The sequence below is a fragment of the Hylobates moloch genome, unplaced genomic scaffold, assembly GCF_009828535.3.
Source record: "Hylobates moloch isolate HMO894 unplaced genomic scaffold, HMol_V3 SCAFFOLD_4, whole genome shotgun sequence".
NCBI classification, from domain to species: Eukaryota; Metazoa; Chordata; class Mammalia; order Primates; family Hylobatidae; genus Hylobates; species Hylobates moloch.
This window is the reverse complement of record NW_026652279.1, coordinates 105,022,641-105,043,552: the sequence shown is the minus strand read 5'-3', so window position 1 is coordinate 105,043,552 and position 20,912 is coordinate 105,022,641. Positions and strand designations below refer to the sequence as shown.

The window sequence follows — 20,912 nt, the reverse complement described above, 5'->3', positions numbered from 1 at the left end:
GAGAGAAGGGAACAAACTGGAGAAAAGGCAAATGGGAAAGCCAGCAGCAGTGCAGAAGGGTTGATTAATATTAATTTAAGAATATGTGCCATACATATAATGAGCATGGATAAAAAGCAGAAATTATAGAATGTTAGAGCTAAGAGGGACCTTAAAGGGTTGGGCCAAACCCTTTCATTTTACAGAGGAGGAAACTGAGGCTCAGAAGATGTGAGAGGCCTTGGTCATTTAGTAGTTTATAGGCAGATTAGAACCAAGACTCTTGGCTCTTTGTACAGTTTGCTTTCTAAGTGTGTGTTTGTGTGTGTGTGTGTGTGTGTGTGTGTATAAAATGAAAATTAAGAATGTTATAAATGTAAAGGTACAGCTTATAGGTAGAGTTGAAGAGATGTGCTGACATCACACTGAGTATAAATGCTGCTATCTGGCTAGAAAATGAAGTATTTGCTTCTGGCACTACCCTCTTTCCTACCTCCACACATTTGCTTGTGCTGCTTCCCTTGCCTGAACTATTTTCCCTCCTCCAAGTGCCAAAATTGAAGCCCACTTCTATCACATTTCCTCCATGAAACCTTGTTTATCCATTATAACCCATAATCATCTCCCTTTCACCTACCTTCTGCAGCACTTGTTTTTTTTTTTTTTTTTTTTTATAATTTAGGTTTTAGGGTACATGTGCATGATGTGCAGGTTTGTTACATATGTATCCATGTGCCATGTTGATTTCCTGTACCCATTAACTTGTCATTTAGCATTAGGTATATCTCCTAATGCTGTCCCTCCCCCCTCCCCCCACCCCACAACAGTCCCCGGAGTGCGATGTTCCCCTTCCTGTGTCCATGAGTTCTCATTGTTCAATTCCCACCTATGAGTGAGAACATGCGGTGTTTGATTTTTTGTCCTTGCAATAGTTTACTGAGAATGATGTTTTCCAGTTTCATCCATGTCCCTACAAAGGACACGAACTCATCATTTTTTATGGCTGCATAGTATTCCATGGTGTATATGTGCCACATTTTCTTAATCCAGTCTATCGTTGTTGGACATTTGGGTTGGTTCCAACTCTTTGCTATTGTGAATAGTGCCGCAATAAACATATGTGTGCATGTGTCTTTATAGCAGCATGATTTATAGTCCTTTGGGTATATACCCAGTAATGGGATGGCTGGGTCAAATGGTATTTCTAGTTCTAGATCCCTGAGGAATCGCCACACTGACTTCCACAATGGTTGAACTAGTTTACAGTCCCACCAACAGTGTAAAAGTGTTCCTATTTCTCCACATCCTCTCCAGCACCTGTTGTTTCCTGATTTTTTAATGATGGCCATTCTAACTGGTGTGAGATGGTATCTCACTGTGGTTTTGATTTGCATTTCTCTGATGGCCAGTGATGATGAGCATTTCTTCATGTGTTTTTTGGCTGCATAAATGTCTTCTTTTGAGAAGTGTCTGTTCATGTCCTTTGCCCACTTTTTGATGGGGTTGTTTGTTTTTTTCTTGTAAATTTGTTGGAGTTCATTGTAGATTCTGGATATTAGCCCTTTGTCAGGTGAGTAGGTTGCAAAAATTTTCTCCCATTCTGTAGGTTGCCTATTCACTCTGATGGTAGTTTCTTTTGCTGTGCAGAAGCTCTTTAGTTTAATTAGATCCCATTTGTCAATTTTGGCTTTTGTTGCCATTGCTTTTGGTGTTTTAGACGTGAAGTCCTTGCCCACGCCTATGTCCTGAATGGTATTGCCTAGGTTTTCTTGTAGGGTTTTAATGGTTTTAGGTTTAACATGTAAGTCTTTAATCCATCTTGAATTAATTTTTGTATAAGGTGTAAGGAAGGGATCCAGTTTCAGCTTTCTACATATGGCTAGCCAGTTTTCCCGGCACCATTTATTAAATAGGGAATCCTTTCCCCATTTCTTGTTTTTGTCAGGTTTGTCAAAGATCAGATAGTTGTAGGCATGCGGCATCATTTCTGAGGGCTCTGTTCTGTTCCATTGATCTATGTCTCTGTTGTGGTACCAGTACCATGCTGTTTTGGTTACTGTAGCCTTGTAGTATAGTTTGAAGTCAGGTAGCGTGATGCCTCCAGCTTTGTTCTTTTGGCTTAAGATTGACTTGGCGATGCGGGCTCTTTTTTGGTTCCATATGAACTTTAAAGTAGTTTTTTCCAATTCTGTGAAGAAAGTCATTGGTAGCTTGATGGGGATGGCATTGAATCTATAAATTACCTTGGGCAGTATGGCCATTTTCACAATATTGATTCTTCCAACCCATGAGCATGGAATGTTCTTCCATTTGTTTGTATCCTCTTTTATTTCATTGAGCAGTGGTTTGTAGTTCTCCTTGAAGAGGTCCTTCACATCCCTTGTAAGTTGGATTCCTAGGTATTTTATTCTCTTTGAAGCAATTGTGAATGGGAGTTCACTCATGATTTGGCTCTCTGTTTGTCTGTGATTGGTGTACAAGAATGCTTGTGATTTTTGTACATTGATTTTGTATCCTGAGACTTTGCTGAAGTTGCTAATCAGCTTAAGGAGATTTTGGGCTGACACAATGGGGTTTTCTAGATGTACAATCATGTCATCTGCAAACAGGGACAGTTTGACTTCCTCTTTTCCTAATTGAATACCCTTTATTTCCTTCTCCTGCCTGATTGCTCTGGCCAGAACTTCCAGCACTATGTTGAATAGGAGTGGTGAGAGAGGGCATCCCTGTCTTGTGCCCGTTTTCAGAGGGAATGCTTCCAGTTTTTGCCCATTCAGTATGATATTGGCTGTGGGTTTGTCATAGATAGTGCTTATTATTTTGAGATACGTCCCATCAATACCTAATTTATTGAGAGTTTTTAGCATGAAGGGTTGTTGAATTTTGTCAAAGGCCTTTTCTGCATCTATTGAGATAATCATGTGGTTTTTGTCTTTGGTTCTGTTTATATGCTGGATTACATTTATTGATTTGCGTATGTTGAACCAGCCTTGCATCCCAGGGATGAAGCCCACTTGATTATGGTGGATAAGCTTTTTGATGTGCAGCACTTGTTAATACTATCTACTTGAGCACTTACTTATTTTCTAATTATTTTATGTGCATCAAGTTTATTGGTTTGTTTGCTTGCTTTTGCCTCTAGCAAGATTTTAGGCTAAGTAGAGACATGGACCACTTACTGTTCTCTTTTCTACCTCACTGTGCCACTTCTGGACCTGGCATAATTCTTGTAAGCACATAGAAGACCTAAGAAAAAAAATATTGGTTGTTGACCAATCACAGGCGGAAAGGAACATGGTGCTGAAAATTGGGCTAGAACCTAATATTGCAGAACACAGCCTAAGTGTTTTTTAGTAAACCATGATCTCAATTATCTTAGCTCTAATATGCCATTCTCTTTAAAGTAGAGCATACAGCATATACTTTAGTTGAGAATTTTACAGTAGGAGTATTAGAGTACTGTTACCAATATTATTTCAACCTGGAGATTGGAAAGGTTAGAACTATCATGCAACTTTGCTTTATACATTTGTGATAGGAAATGGCATCAGCCTCATCTTAGGTCTTAAAAGCTGCAAATGGTGGAAAGACTTTTGACTAGGTAGAGAGATCTGGTTCTGATCCAAGTTTGACCATTAATTAGCCTTGTGACTTTGGGAAAGTCTTTTAAGCAACTTCAGTCTCCTTTTTCTCATCTCTGTAATAAAAGGGTTTAACTAGATAATCCCTTAAGGTTCCTTTCCACCCTTAAGATTCCACAGTTCTTATATCAACCATGTGGATTCTTTATCATCTCTGGATATCTAAATACAGGTATCTTCCAGGACCCAACCATGAGGTTCAAAGCTCCTAAAGTGGTCATAGAACAGGTGATCAGATATTACTCCATGCAAATGTTCTGCCTATACCTTGCTGTGAAAGTTACTCCTCCTGGGCTACACTGTGAATTTTAAGCCACATTTCAACCCTGAGATTATGTTCATTGGATTCTGCAGGTACTGAAGATTGATCAGAATTATTGTCAAAGACAGCTGCGCAGGGCACTGACAGTTCTCCACCGTCACCCCCTCATCTATCTTCTTGGGTAAAATCGTAAAAGCCTCAAGTGTCTGAATGAATGATTAAATTCATTCCACAAATATTTATCAAGTGTCAGATTGTGTGCTAAGTGCTAGAGTGAAATGTGAGGGGTTTCTGATCTCTGTGTACTGTGATCCCCCTTTTAGGCAGATTGGTGTCCTCGTCCACATTTCTTCTGCCTGAAAAGCTCTTTCTAAAATCATTTACTTCTTAGGAACATCTCAGCCAAACATTTTTTATTTCCACCAAGGGAAATTTGGCTTCTATGTCCCCTGCTGTCGAAAAGGAATTTTATGAAGTGTTAAAATGTTTTCCCATGTCTGTAGCAGTCATTGCTGTAGTTCATCCATGGGAAAAAAATTCCCCATAACTGCTTTAGCAATGTGACAGGTTTTCTATTTCTCCTCAAAATTGTACTGATGGCTGTATTTGCCAATGCATTAGGTGCTGGAAACATTATTTCCATTAAAAAAAATACCTCTTTGGTCTCAGGGAATAAATATCCAGAGAAAATAATATGTATAAAAACTTCAGCATCAAGGATGAGCACAGAATGTTCTGTTTCACAGGATGCCAAAGGTGATGGTGGGGACACTATCCCTGCCAGAACTGAAATGAGTCTTTTTTTTTTTTTTTTTTTGTATCCTTCCTTTCAGTCTCATGGAAAATATATACACTGAGTCAAATCATTATGTTTTTTAAAAAAATCTTTAATAATACCAAAATGTAAGATAGAAATCAAGTCTTAACACTCTGGAACAATAAAGAATTGGAGTGCATATTAAGTGAAATACAGCAATTCAGGAAAGGTATAACTTCTGGAAGCTAAAGATGAAAACTCTGTCACTTTGATATGAGCCCAGGTCTAGGACTGGACTCTAGCCACTGCCCCACATCAGGCGAGGGGAATGTGTGTTGATAGCATTGGGGTACTCTGGGAAACAGTCTCTGAGCTACACTGGACAAAATCCATGTGTAAAAAAATTTTTACAAAGATTTTTTAAAACCAGGACACTTTCAAATTAAGGAAAAGTAAGGTGTCAGTAAAGTTACTTTAAAGCAGAGATGATGTGTTCTTGACTCTGCATAACTGAAAGAGAAGTACAACTTAGTGTTTGTTTTCCAACCAAAGAAAATTTTACCTGGGGAGAATCATGAAAGAGTAGCCACAGACAAAGTGAGAGGATTTCTATTTAAGGAGAGAAACCACTTATGTGTGTAGACACCTTCTATAGCAAGGTAGAAGTATGACCTGCAAAGCCAAAAATAATTGCTATCTGTTCCTTTCCTTATAAAGTTTGCTAAGCCCTGTTCTAAAGGCTCCCAGAGCCAGAAAGGAGATTCAGGATGGTCTAGCCCAGCCCCCTTTGCCTTGGGATTCAAACAGATGGACACTTTCTTCAGGTCACACAGCTAGTTAGTGTTGGAGCTAAGACGTGACTAACACAGGTTCCCCAACTCTGTCTTTCCCTCTACATGTAACCCCCAAAACAGTGTTGTATTCATAAAAACACTCCCTTGGCCCCACCTCTGTAAGTTTCCCCTGCTGAGGCTTATTCAATGACTTTTATTTCAAAAAAAGTAGGACAGACTGGATTTTAGACAAAATGAGAAGGCTGAGGGCACACACTGAGAGAAATTGGTTCCAGCCTGGTGGACACAAAAGAAGTAGGGACCTTTTTTCCAGACACTTTGATTCTTCTGCACTGTGGCTCATGTTCCTCAATACACTTTTGTAGAGCGGTAAATGCAGCTTCCTGCTCCATCACAACCTCCAGTGTTTGGCTTGTTTGCATTGAAAATTCAGCTTACCTGCAAGTTTCAGCCAAGGGGTCCTTTAAGCCTTTCTTGGCCTCCCTTGGCACCCTCTGCAGCTCTCTTAAGCAATTCTCATCTTGCGATTCAATCATATATATGTTGTCTCCCCCAGGGACCCTGAGCAGCTCAAGGACCAGCTGCATATTTGGCCCTTTTTATCCCCAATGTCTAGTACAAAGTCTAGCACATTACACACCACAGAGCTCGTAAGACTTTGGCCCATCATATAATGGGTATAAATACATGATTTGAAGTTGGACAGATGTAATTTCCATTGCCAACTTCACCACTTCTAAATACATGACCTTGGACAAGTAAATATTCGTCTCAGTGAACCTCAGTTTCTTCATCAATGAAATGGGCGTTCATACTAGCACCTACCTCAGAGGGTTGTTGGAAAACTTAGGTAAGATAATGTGTTACCTCAGAGGTTCTCAAACTTTAGCATGCCTTGGAATCACGCAGAGAGCTTGTTAAAGCAGAGTCTGTTGGGCCCCATCCCTAGAGTTTCTCCTTTTGTAGGTCTGGGGTCTGAGTGTTTGCCTTTCTAGTGAGTTCTCAAGTGATGCTGATGATGCTGGTCCAGGAGCCACACTTTGATAACTACTGTTTTAAATCATCAAGCATAGTGCCTGGCCCAGTAAGGGCTAAGTAATTAGAAATTGCCTATCACAGGGCTGGGCACGGTGGCTTATGCCTGTAATCCCAGCACTTTGGGAGGCCGAGGCGGGCGGATCACTTGAGGTCAGGAGTTCGAGACCAGCCTGGCCAACATGGTGAAACCCCGTCTCTACTAAAAATACAAAAATTAGCCAGGTGTGGTGGTGTGCACCTGTAATACCAGCTACTCGGAAGGCTGAGGCTGGAGAATCACTTGAACCCGAGAGGCTGAGGTTGCAGTGAGCCGAGATCATGCCGTTGCACTTCAGGCTGGGTGACAGTGAGACTCCGTCTCAAAAAGAAAGAAATCTCCTATTACCATTATATGATTTTCATAACTATTAAGGGAGTTAGTGGAGACCCAGAGGAGATCAGGGTTGCCATTTTGAGGGTCACAAAGAAGAAAAGATCCCCAGAAACCAGGTCTCTCCTCCTGCTGCTTTGTGATGACTCTTAGCATTGAGCCAACAACTGAATACAGGGCAGGCTCAATGAGTCTGGACTTGTTTCTGTTATTTGTAATGGAAACTGCAAACATACATATCACTGGTGCAGACAATTGGTCACCATGTAATTCATGCCTTCTGTCGTCTATCAGGAATGGCAAAAGCTAAATTTGATTATGCACTGTTGGCAAAGGGTAAGAGAAACAAACTGAAAAACACTTCAGGGACATAGAGTGCAACTTGCCAGTACCTTTCAAAATTAAAAATTCAGGTGCTCTTTTATCTAGCCTTTCTACTGCTAGGAATTTTTTATAAAGATATTTATGTAAGGATTTCAGAAGATATGTTGGAAGATGTTTATAGGAGCCTTATTGATAACATACATATGAATAGATTTCCAAGATATATTAAGTGAAAAAAGCAAGGTACAGAATAGCGTATATAATATTAGCTCCTTTGTGTAAGTAAAAAAGGTTTCTCATAGAAAAATACACACTGTTTGTACTATATGCATAACCTTATTTTCTGGATGGATGTGGTAGGATCTGTTAATAGTGGTTACTGGTTACCTTTAAAAAGAGAAATTGGTAGAGTTGTCAAGATGGGAAGGTAGACTTTTTTTTATATCGTCCCTTTTTTCTTCTGTACATACATTACTTTCATTTAGTCAGTAGGGGTAATCTAGGCAGGAGATTTATTGGATTTAAAAAGCTTAATAAATGCTATATATTTTGAGGAACTATTAGATTTATAATCTCATGGATTGCTTTACTTTCCAAAATTTTTAAATATATGCATTAATAAAGTGCTCTACAATTCTCTGGAGTATACTTGGAGTGATGCAAATCTTTAAAAGTCACTATATGCCTAATATCTTTCTGTTTTATTTGAACAATTTGATCATTTCTTGCTTGCTTGAAATTTGCTTAAAACATCCTGTTTTTTTATATACTGTGATCAGTAGGTTTCTCTTTATTCTATTCAAATTCTATTCCCTAAAACAGAGGTCCCCAGCCCCTGGGCCAGTACTGTCCATGGCCTGTTAGGAACTGGGCCGCACAGCAGGAAGTGAGCACCAGGTGAGTGAGCATTGCCGCCTGAGCTCTGCCTCCTGTTAGATCAGTAGTGGCATTAGATTCACACAGGAGTGTGAACCCTATTGTGAACTGTGCATGCAGGGGATCTAGGCTGCATGCTCCCTATGAGAATCTAACTAACGATGATCTGAGGTGGAACAGTTTCATCCCCAAACCATCCCCAACCCCCTGTCCATGGAAAAACTGGCTTCCACAAAACCATTTCCTGGTGCCAAAAATGTTGGGGATGCTGCCCTAAAAGAAACAAATATCTGGCCTCATCTAGCCAGGAAGTTCAGAAATATGATGTCTGCTGTTGGTGTTTTGGCCTCGGTTTTAAGAGGGCTGTAATGGACTCACAATGTCACGTGAGGCTTTTTTTACATATCTTAAGACAAAACCCCAGAATGCCCTTTTCCTCCTCAATTTGAAATTCCGGTCCGTGCCTCCTTAAAGTATGGGTTTGACTGTATTCATTCTCTGTTTCCTGGGCTTTCTGCCAGGCTGACTGCCATCTCCTTCATGCTCAGGACCCAGAACTCGAGTGAATGTGCAGGAGTCTGTCTGGGAATCTCTTTTATAGCAGCAGCTTCCTCTTATGTGCTGTCCAACACTTACCGCTGCTCCCTTGGACTTTGTCTTGTTCCTCTGGGTATCCTGAGAGCTGGAATCACTTACTGCATTCCCTCCATTATAATTCTTCAGTCTAGAGCCAAGGCTCACCAATTCCAGCACTACATCTAAAGCCTTACACTTTTCTTCTGTCCCTTCTCCCCTAGCTATTAGTATTTTAAAACAACAAAAACAAGCTGGGGTGGGAGAGGTCAACTATTTCATTTGTGTCATATGCCTTTGAAAATCTCTCATGGGCTATTCATAGAGGATTTGGGAAAATGTTATCCCTTAAAGAAAGAAAAATGTCCTCTGTACCCTGCAGAGTTGAGGCTCTAACATGAGCCCAGATGGCATTAAAAAACAAAACTAAGCTTGGAAGATTTGTTTGAGGTGCTTTATTTAGGCAAGCCTACTGCCTTTAAGGACTTAATCAGTTTCTCCAGATATTTGGAACACTAACTGGATTAAGGCTCTTTGACCGCTATTTAGCTGGAACAAGGAATATAAGAGGTGCAGGGCCTGTGAGAAAGAAGGCAGTCGGCAAGACATGAAGGGAAAAGGGCTGTGTTCCTGTTCTCTGGAGGACTCTAACCTTTCTCTTTCATCTCCCATGCATTCCTGCCCAGAGCTCAAAATTCAGGAGTCTTGTGCAGCCCAGAAATCTGAGCTTTTGCACCCAGTGGCTGCTTTTTCCCAGGGAGCTTGCTTCAGTGTGGTCTGTTCCTGGATAAATGGATGTCCTGTTCTGAGCTTTCCTTTCCTGAGAAGGCTAAAGACCAGTGCTTCTCATGACAGTCTGTAAAGTTCTCTATCAGTAAGAAATGTGCTCTAAACTCAGCAAATGTCCAGACATTTTGGGGTGGGGAAAAGTGCAAAAGAAGTTGTTAAATTAATCTTATGGGTTTGTTTAAAACTGGAAGAATATATACATATATGTGTGTAATGTGTGTATGATAGGTGAGTGTATGTATCTCCACACATACACATGTGTAAGCTAATGAATAGCCACTAGTGAGGGTTTGCAGCTGTATGGAGTGATTAGCAACTTCATCAAGGCTCTGTTTATCCTGCCGTTAGGGTCACTTACAGCTGCTAGGTATGCTAGGGGCTCTACTGTGATATCTAAAACTGGCATTCAGGCATACTTCTGAAGAATTTATCATTTTTAATTTTCTTATGATCCTCAAATAACCTAATTTAGGCAAAACAATTAAAACATAGAATTGGGGGGAAAGATTTGCAAAGTGTGAGGGGTAAATTTAAATTTTCTGATGGAGAGTTCTTTCAGTTGCTAATAGAAGATTTGGGAAAATGTTATCCCTCAAAGAAAAATAATTTCCTTTACTTGCAAAACTTTTGAGCATACTTTCTTGAGTAAGTAAGTGGCAATCAAACAGAATCTATGCTTTTTATCTGATACACGATTGTGTGGGGCCTCTGGCCACCACTCTGTAGACCACTGAGGTGGTGAAGGCATTGGGTAGGGAGTGGGTCTCAATTTGTTCTGCCCGCAGCACTTCTACAAGCTACTTGTTTTGAACAAATGCCAATGCCATCTTGTTTGCTGGTTATAGCTTTCTCTGAGAAGCAAAGTTTTGAAGAGCCTGTTCAGATAGTAACTTCTTAACAGGTTTTATCGTATATAGATAAATAGTATGAATTATACCAGAGAGGTAGTCAGTGGTCATTTAATTCATGGACTTCCTCTCTGGTGTTTCCTGCTATAAGCAATGAATAGTGTATTTACATCAATACCAGTAGTCATCCTGATTTATGAGCTTAAAAATATGCTGTCTGAATGACATTCATTAGGGCATACTCTTAGAGGTGCTTTTTCCCTAATGATGACAAATTAATGCTGATCAAAGCACTCCTCCAGAGTCCTTTTTTGTGTGTGCCCAAGAACTTTCATTTGCAAGACAAATGGCTGGTTCAGGGACAGTGTGTGCAGCAATGAGAGAAGTAAAACTGGGCCATGTGAATACTGTGAGAGTGGTTTCCAAACCTGAGTTACACAGTTATTGGGGTTTTGTTGGATTTTGTTTTGTTTTGTTTTTGGTTTGCTTTTTGATTGGTATAGGGAAAAAAAGTGTCTAAGTTCATAAATATAAAATTAAATCCCACTTAGTTTTACATCTAATTAATTACTCTATTGAAAAAGAATACAAGAAATTGAGAATGGCCCAGAAAATGTTGGCCATATCTCTTTGAATTCTGACTTCTTTCTGAACCCCTAATCCATATTTCAGCTCCATTTGGATGGTCTTCAGGCATCTCAAACTCAATATGTCCGAAAGCAAATTCATTATCTTCTTTCTCAGCCCTCCACCGGTGCTTGTTCTCATAGTTTGGGATGTACTTCCCAGCTCCAGTCATCGTGGTACCTCCCACCCCTCTTCCTCCTCCCATGTAGCAAGTCAGCTGCCTCCTCCTATCAAGTCTCCCTGTCAAATGACTGCCTGTGCCACACTCCATGCCACAGCCTCTGCCTTAATTCATTCCTTTGTAATTTCTCCCAAGCCAGTGCTACAATATAAAGTTCCCAATCAGAGATAGCACACATGGTCCCTCTTGATTCATACCTAACACTAGCCCCAGCCCCAGCCCCACAGCTACTTTCACTCATCCTCCCACAACTCTATACCAGCCTTTGAACAGGCCACTCCTGCCTTCTCTGCCAAGCAAGCATTGCTTCACTATTTAAGACTTGGCAGAAATGTTGCCCTATTTGTGGAATGTTTTCTAATGCCACCTATCTACTTAGTTACTCTCTTCTCTTCTCTGTGTCTTTAAAGCTGTCATCTGCACCTCTCTTGCACAGGATAATTATCTGCTTGTCTTTCTTTCTCTTCTGAGACTATGATTGCATCAAGGACAAGACTGGGCCTTGATCATATATTTCTAGCAATTAATCAAGTTCTTGGTAGCTAACAGGAATCCAGATGTTTGTTGAATGAATGAATGAACTGAACTTATGCCCTGGGATATGGTAATAACGTGTTCTAAGTAACCGAGGCACTTAGCCACAAACAGGAAATATCTAATAGCACATGGCTTGAGTAGATATTAGGGGATCTCCTTTTACCCCTAAACCTGTGCACTATTGGGCCATTGGGTCCTTCTTCTTAGTTCTTTCTTTTCTATACTCCTCCAGGTGCATTACTAGTCTTCCTTACCTTCATTCTCTCTGGCCCCTTACATGTTTTTATGAACAGATATACTTTTCTTTAGTGTTTCATTTTTATTAACAGCCTTCTCTGACTGATGTCAGAATTTTCACTATTACCACCCAAACACTCAGTCTCAACCCATATTGTCCTTTCCCCTTAGGACTGGTGTCAGGACATCATAGTTCTTCCTTTTCTAAATGATGTCAAAGAGCTGTGTTATTATAAGCAACGAAGCCCATTACTCTTTAATAACCTCCTGATCACCACCCTTGCCAGCCTAGATTTGGGGCTGACTGTTCTGTGTTGCCCCTACAGAAGGCAGCTGGAATTCCCAATGATCCCAGCCTGTGTACAGATAAAACATGCAGAAAGCCCCGGCGATCCACCGGAACAGGTTCTCTCCTCTGCCGGCTGTGCTGCAGGACAGCCAACCAGAGCACTAAGGATCAGTGGTCAGCTGACGGCCAGCACTTAGAGCAGCCCCAGGTGATTAGTCTGGAGTTTAGTTCTGAGGTTGAGGAGGGAAGCCACATGTGCCCAAGGAGAGTATGAGTCAAACTGAAGGCAAATCCTCCTGTTAAAATTGAGTCAAATAAATTCATCATGTGACATGATGACAGGTTTTGCTAAATAAGGAGATTTGGGGTTGGGATCCTCCTGAAGTGGAAAATAGTAAAAATATTAATAGCAAAAAGACAAAAGCCCTCTGTGAAAATCAGCCATAGATTGAGAAGTAGTTGTTCATCAGCATAGAAAAGTATTCACGATATTGTAAGTGAATGGAATCTGCTTTTTTCCTTCTGCTCCATCCTACATTTATTTTGTGTGCTAATTTTAAAAATTATGGCACCAAGTGTTGTTCTTCTGTGGGAATTACTCTATTGCTCTTTGACATTCTTTGGACACCAGAAGATTTGGAAGAGCTTTGATGTCCTTTTTTATAATAGAGCCTTGGGAATCACTTTGAAAGATTTATGTTGATAGGGTGTTAGAATCCTTGAGAAGCTAATTTTAACTGTGCCTTCTTAACTAAAAATTTAGAAGTTCAGGTTTAATCATATGATTAATTCAGTGCTTTAATTTCCTTAATCTCATGCTTACTGGATCAATAACTGTTTAAGCAATATTAAGTCTACAATTAGTTGGCCCCACCCGTAATACCCGCTACTAAGAGCCCATGCCTTTGTCTATGTAGTTTTGTTCATAACCCCTCAACATTTACCAGTCCAGTAGCACCAGGCCTGGAAGCAGCAGAAGTACTAAATTAAGTCAAGATGATAGAGTTAGAACTTCAAGTGGTTTGGGAGCCAGAGGGCAGGGAGCCTTGTGAAAGCGCTAATGGAATGTGATCATGAGGAGCTATGGAGGGCGCCATATGGTGGTTGAAATAAGACCTGCATGCCAGTGCCGCTGGTTGGGTGAGCTTTGGTCTGTCTTGAGGTAGAGGCTATGGTTCCTGTTCCCTGCCAGAGGGCTGGAGGGCTGGCTGCAGTCAGTGCAACAGGGGGAGAAAAAGGAGCCAAGAAGGAAAAATGACCCCCTGAGATTGAGGGGAGATATGGCACGGCTATTCATTGTCCCAACTTGGAACTTGGACAGGATAATGTCTTGAGAGGACTGTGATTGAGTCCTTGAGATAGAGACCAAAAGAGAAAATGAGGTATGTTTGGCTCTTCCTCATTCAGCCACCTCTCCCTGGCTTCACTTCTCTGCACCCAACCCTGGCATTACTTTCTCTGTATATCTGGATGCCAACACCAGTGTCTATATATCTATAGATCTAGGTATATAGATAGACCAAATCACGTATTGAAACAACAGCTAAAGAATGCTTGGAAGTAGATGCCCATGCCCTTCTCCCAGTCATACTTAGAATTTGTTTTAACCTAAAGTTATGGAGACAGACTTGAAGGGAGACATCCCCAACCTTGCTAAAATGTAAGTACGAAAGGCACAAATTGGATGGATATTGATGATGTTGTTTCTATTGTGACATCATCCATAGACTCCTAGTGTCTTTGCTTTGCTTCCCTATAGTGATCACAACATAAATTACTTGTCTTGTTTGACTTCCTTGTTCACCAAAGTTGAGCAGATTGTGGCCGTTTTCAACGCTTCTACCAGACAAAAAGCTTGGGACCATTTCTCGAAAGCCCAGCGCAAGAACATAGACATTTGGCGAAAGCATTCTGAGGTTGGTGATTTTATTATTACTTTTTAACCACCATCACACAGCTGGATTGGCAGAGAATAGCATGGCTGCGGCCATGATGGTTTCTGTTGCAGTGGGCGGTCCGCCTGCCATTGTCTGATCTCACTGTCAGCTCCAAATGCAGCTGAGATTTGTTCCTTGTCCAGAAAAGCAGCTGACTTAACACTTAGGGAACAGTGTTTTTCTCCCCTGCAATGGGAGAAAATACTTTTTCCCATTCATAGTAAAGATTTCAGAAATAAACCAAGACACTTTCCCTAGCAAATTATTTTGAAGAAAACTGGAACTTACAATAGAAAACTGGCTTTTAAATACAGAGGGTTTTTGTTGTTTTGTTTTTTTTTAGTGTTCTATGTGATGATGACAGTTTGCTCTTTGGACAAGTACGCCTTTCCATCCATATTTTCTCATCATGAGCAACATCTTAGTCCCCTATGCTAGCCATTAAGTCCTATTACACTTCTCTCCAGAGCCAGTGTTGTAAGGGGAGTGAATATCTAGGCCAACTGGGTCCACCCATCAGCAACCATGCATGTGTGAAGTGAGTACCTACCCCCAAGAGAACAGTCTAGAATTTGACCTCCTTGCCACTTAGAAGGACCAAAATGTGTCATTAGTCATTGGTCGTCCAGCTGTTATTTTTAACTCCACAGAGTAGTGTACGCTTTGAACCTGTAATTTAAAAGTAAGTATACTGTCTTTGCTTCTTTTTTTAATGAAATAATGTTTTTCATTTGGATGCCTCTCCATCTCTAGCATGTTAATATTAAAGTTCTCTAAATGATATTCCCCTCTTTCAAAATCCTAAACTTATGGAAGGTAAGGTTTATTTATTTAATGATTTTGGCTCACACTTGTAAAATAAGTATTTTATGTAGAGTTTGAGGAATCACAAAGTACTATGATATCAATCATTTGGGTAGCATTTTAAGTGCCCATTAACTAATGCTAAATTACAGTTGAATACCAATAGCACTAGATGTAACATCCACATGAATACCAAATGAATTCTTTATTATCACTGTTATTATGGTGCATACTGAATGACTTCACAATAATGTGACACTTAAAATGCTAGTGCAATTTATTGTTAAGAAGGACATTTTTTATTTTGTTCACTAATGCCTACAGTGGTTGGTGACTGATACAGTTCTGTTTTTCTGTTCAGGATTATGAGTAAGGAAGAGGTGGGATTTCTCTTTAATTTTTCAGGGGCCAGAAAAGTGAAGGGTGCCTACCTGATGTTCTCCCTGACTCTGACTTAAGACCCAGGTCAAGGTTGATTTTCAAGATTTAAAAAAAAAGAGTCCTCTGTTTGTGATGCAATATACAAACTGAGGGTTATGAAAACACAAATTGGAGTCCATAAACTATGATTCAGATTTGGGAATGATCAGTCTGTGAATTGTTTATTTCTTCACATAAAAACCAAACACGATTAAAAGGAATGTTGACAGAAAGGCTGGTGGCCTGCTACCGAATAAACCTGAGCATAAAAAGGCCATCATTAGAATGTGAGTGTCAGCAAATGTCACATATGGATCTGAATCACGCTGCCTGCCATGTCTGTCTCAACTTCTCACCTTCGCTTAACCCTGCCTCCTCCGCGTGGGTGTGGTGGGGAGCAGGATGTGTGAAGGCTTCCATGCAGGTCTAAGGAAGCCTGCTTGCTTTGTTTGGTACTAGGAGACAGAAATGATGCTCCAGAAGGACAGATGGAGTGCAGCTGTCAAAGGTGCTCCTGCAAAGGGTCTTTGTGCCTTCCTGCTACTTTCCCCACCTCTTTTGATATACATTAGGCCACAGAATTCTAAATTAGCTGTGATTTTCTCTTGCATGTCGCTTAATTGATTAAATACCAGTTGGTAATTTAACATTGTGGATGATTTCTCAGTTGCGTATAAGCTTGATAATTGGCTTCATTTTTTTCCCCACATTCCCATGTACAGCATCTGTTAATTATCTGCAACACCTCTACAGATTTAGTAGAGTGTACTAGTGATTTAATGCTGAACCAGAGGCACCCTGTGGAAACACCCTCAGCTTTTTTTCCTCAATTTTTTTTTCTTTTCCACCACCCTTTCCCACAAGAACAACTACCATATGACAGTTTGTCATTAATCGCAGGGACTAAACAACACGCCCTTTCAGCCTCATTTATTCTTTCCACCTGACTTTTCCTTGTTTCAAGTGTTTTCAAGCCACCTCTTTGGGAATTGGGCTCTTTGTAAGTAGAAAAATTAGCTGTCCACAGCCTAAAAATTTCCCCACTAATCACATGTGACACCCGCCTCCAATGCCTGTTGGTGTTATTTAAGATGGAATTGGCACCTCTTTCTTCTGGATGGCATAATCAAATAAGGAGGCCTTGTCTGCCTTCCCTCTGGCCTCTCAGGGCTGCCTGTGATTGGTGCCCCTGCACCCCACCTCGGACCTTGTCTCTCTGCTTTCTCCCTTCCCTGTCCTTTGCAAGGGTGATTCCCAGGGTACAGAGTTGACCATTCAAATGCTGTTAGCAATACATACTTTCCTCTCCATCATGCTGTAGTTAAAATCTGTGAGCTAAGGAGAGAAAAGAATTGAGAAAACCCATAACATGGAGTGATATATGCATGTCCATCAAATGGGCACTGGAACCATGTTTAAAGTCATGTCCCTAATATATTAGTTGTAGTAATTTAGTTTTATTGTTACTCATATGTTTATTGATCATAACATGAAATTATTTTGACTCTTTGATTTTTATGTAGAGACTTTACAGAGGGAAAAAGAATAATGGAGATTTTCCCCTGTTTTAAGTATTTCTGAAGATAGTACATGTAAGAGAACAGAAGGAATAAGGAAGGATTCACAAATATGTAATATACAGCTTGATACAAAATAATAATATAAATACTTAGCATAAGTGATTACAATGTTCTGATTTTAGGCACAGTAGTAAGAAATTTCCTGTGTAATTCTTTACTCTTTACAATGAGTTTTCACATATGCGACTGCATCCAAACGGCCTTGTATTATTATTCCTCACTTGTGAGTGAATAGACAAAGTCTCAAAAAAATAACTTGATTGTAGTCACTCCCCTAATAAGTGGAGAAAGTAAGATAGGATCTTAAGATCTGTGGCTCTAAATTATGTGATGCTAAAGCAACCATTGCAACAAAAACAATAACCCCAACATGACCATGTGCAATACAAAAGAAAAGGCATCTGTTTGTGTTTTGTTCCCCAATATCTTACTAATTTTAAATTTTGGATGTCTGAATGGTGTGTGTGTGTGCTTATGTGTGTATGTGATCACACATGGGCACATACATGTAGAGGCACTGTGTTTGCATGAGAAATAATAATGTCCAGCATTATCAACTGAGCAAACCAAGTGTCTGGCATGATGCTAAGTAGTATACATGCATTAACTCATTTCATCCTCAAAACTGTCTTTAATCATAATATTCCAGTGAGCAATTTAGGTTAATAGAGATGAAGAATCCTTCCTAATGTCACACTGTGTGGGTCAGTGGTTGAACAGTCCATTTTAAAATTCCACTGTTCATGTTCTTAGCCATAATTTCTAAGTCCTTACTGTACATGTGCCAGCCATGTAACAGGTATTTCTATGTAATCTTTGCAGCCCTATTAGGTGGATGTTATTATCCCCTTTGTACAAATGAGGAAATGGAGACTCAAGAGAGATTAAATTATTTGCTAAAGAGCCCTAGTCATGGGTGAGCAGGGATTAATCTAAGCCTGACCTCGGTCTGCCCTCTACCCCACCCCCCTCTGAACCTCCTTTAGGTTAGGTGAGGCTATATTTGGGAGATAAAAGCTTTGGATTCTGAATGTTAATATGCCAGTCATATATACCCAAAGACCACTGGGGAAAGCCATATGTGTCTGTGACTCTGACATTTGTGTATCCTCTACTTGCAGGAGCTCCGGAATGCTCAAAGTGAGCAGCTCATGGGCATCCGCCGCGAAGAAGAAATGGAAATGTCTGATGATGAGAACTGTGACAGCCCTACAAAAAAAATGAGAGTCGATGAATCAGGTAATGCCGATAACTGCCACAGACCCATGAGGTATCATAATGATCTTCCAAATCTCAGATGGGGAATAAGTATTGGGAAATGGCCCTATAACTCACTTTTATTTGAATTATACTAAACTTTCATCTTTGAGTGACTCTGCTTTTTATTAATAGAACTTTAAACTCCTTCTTGGGAACAGAGTGATTTAAATTGCTCCAGTTGTTTCTCCATACGTAGATCTGGGGCCATTAAGCTTTTTTCAGGGATATTTGCCTGTTTCCATGAAAATCCTTTTCCAGAGTACAGCAGCCACAGCTGATGCTAAAATATGGATAAAATTTGGTTTTAGTCAGTGTACTTCTTACATGGGAATTGTTTCATCCCTGAAGAAGCTTTCTAGCTTCTGAGCCAAGATGCTGGAGAATTAGACTTCTTTTCCCATAAATCTTCTTTCACCTAACCTGTAATTAAAAGGCTGGCCCCATTTGGTACGAAGCTAGGGGTATCACTTCTTAGGTTGTAAAAAGAAGAGAAGCTTAGAGAGAACCTTGCTTTGTGTGTTCTGTCTAATGGGAGCTGCCGATTTAAAACGCTCTCATTGAATTATATATAAATTCATTGGTATTGTAAAAACAGGCAAGGGAAAAGCTCATTCAAAACATGAGACACCAAGGGAAACTGCTTGTCTGATTGGAAGGGTATTGTCTGAAGGACCTAGGAAGAACCATAATTGCCATCATTCCCAAAAAAGAAAATTACAGAGATGGTATAGATTTGATCTGTCTCCTCATGTGTACAAGTGAATAAAACACACACCTGTTAGAGACTTTTTAACAGAAAGATTGCAGGTGACCAGGAATTGAGGATCTTTGCTAATTTATTAAGAAGCCAAAATCAAGATTCTAAAAGGATCAGGTCACCAAGACTGCAAAGTGGTCAGGATGCTCTGTTTCTCCAGGGCTGTAGAAGAGAATGTCAGGGGTGCGAGTGATGATCATAAGAAAAAACTCACGCCTACAGGCATATAGAGAAAGGGCTTTAATTTCCTTAAAGCAGTGGTTCTCAAAAGTGTGGTTCTCAGTCCAGTAGCAGCAGCAGCATCTAGGAACTTATTAGAAATGTAAGTTAGCAGGCCCCACCCAAGACCTACTGAATCAAAAACATCTAGTGGCTACAGGGGTGTGGGGAAGTGAAATCCAGCAATCTGTGATTTAAGCCCTATAGGAAATTCTGGTGCATGCCAAAGTTTGAGAACTACTGCCTTAGAAACTTTCCCTTTCACCCTCAAATTCATTCATTTTAGTCTTTCAGAAGCTTAACATACAAGTAGGCACCATGCCACTATTTTCTGAAGCCATATATCCCTTGTCTGAAAAATGAACCCAGCACTTATGTGTCAATGATGTATGTCTCCTGCTAAACCCAGATCAGATTCCTCAGGACTGCTTTACTCTTGGGTTTGTTTATTTGAGGAGACCACCTTCCTCACAGGATTTCTATTCTACAAACCTTCACATAGCAAAAGAAGGGAGCAAGGATTTGTGTGAATTTCTTAAGTTCAACAAGATCTTCAAATAAAGAAATAAACTTTTTTTTGTCAAAAGTGCTTTCATCCTTTGTGAAGCTTCTGGATGAGAGGCAAGTTGACATGAAACTTGGATTCTTACTATCCTGACAAGGTAGGTGTAGGAGAAAAGAATTGCGTCAGTCAGAAATTCTCATTTGAATGTGTGGCTTTTTGTTTTGTCTTGGTGATGTTTCTTTTTAAATAACTTGTCAATTTCCCAAGTAAGAATTGTGTATAATTTCATAGTCTGCTTAGGATAGGACCAGAATAATGATGACTCTGAATAGTATGCTCACTGAGGAGGTCTTGCGGCATGTACATGCTTGTAGGATTGGGCCCCGGCCTCTGCTGCAAAAGCATCAACGGAGATGTGATCCCCCGACACCTCTCTCGGTTTATTCCCCAGGCATCTGATGAGAGCGTGAAGTAGAGCCTGAACTTTAAAAAAAAAACTTTCACCAGTCTTGTTACTTGGTCAGCAGAATTAATGAGCAAAGTGCAGGGCATGTTGTGTACCAGGTTCTGAGGGAAGAGATGAAAGAACCGGAGTTCAAATGCCAGGCCCCGAGGAGTTCAAAGTCTTTTCGTGCTTTTCAAAATGAGATGGACCAGAGAACGTGGCATGTGGTTTCTGAAGAAAGCACAGGACTGATTAAAGGGAAAGGAAGGCAACTAACCTTTTTTATTCCACGGGGCCCTGAAGATCTGGCCCAAAGGCAGGCAGTTGTTTTTCTTTCAGCCCTGCATATTTGGGGACACAGCCTGACAGCAAGAATTCCCATCTGGTCTTTTGTTCAAACCTCAGACAAATCCCTGCTAACTGTTGCTTGAAGCGGGAGGATGGAGGCCATAGCCCAAGGGAAACACCTTCCAGCGGTATCTTCTTAGGTGACACATCCCTTGTTTTTAGGTTCATGTTTGCATCTGCCAGTTACCTACATAGGAGCAGTCCTCTCAAAATGTAGCTCTCTAATTCACTAACAGGGGAGTTGCCAGTGCTGAAATGGAAGTGAAATTCTCCATCCTTTAAGGAATCCCCCGCCAATTTCCTATCTGCTAAAACAGTGGGATTTTGCTTCAGACCTCCTGGGTAGTAGCTGACCCAGGAATTCTTGGAAATTCCAGAAGAGAATATCCTTCAGTTGTCACCTGCCTGTGCCAGGAGGAGGTGCTGAGGCTGCACCCACTGCAGGGTGCTCTGTCTCTGGTCCCCCAGGGCCAGCTTTGCTTGTCGTCTCCATACTAAGACAAAAAGCACCCTGT

The 20,912-nt window shown here is 40.6% G+C and overlaps 1 protein-coding gene across 2 annotated transcripts in view; it reads left to right on the top strand.

Annotated features, from left to right (window-relative positions):
* ENOX1 (ecto-NOX disulfide-thiol exchanger 1) overlaps positions 1–20,912 on the top strand; it is a 446,686-nt gene that overhangs the window by 321,794 nt on the left and 103,980 nt on the right. For both annotated transcript variants that reach the window (XM_058437834.1, XM_058437835.1), the window contains 2 exons: positions 13,932–14,038; positions 17,985–18,102. In XM_058437834.1, coding sequence (XP_058293817.1) covers positions 13,932–14,038; positions 17,985–18,102 — 225 coding nt within the window. The remainder of the gene's footprint in view (positions 1–13,931; positions 14,039–17,984; positions 18,103–20,912) is intronic.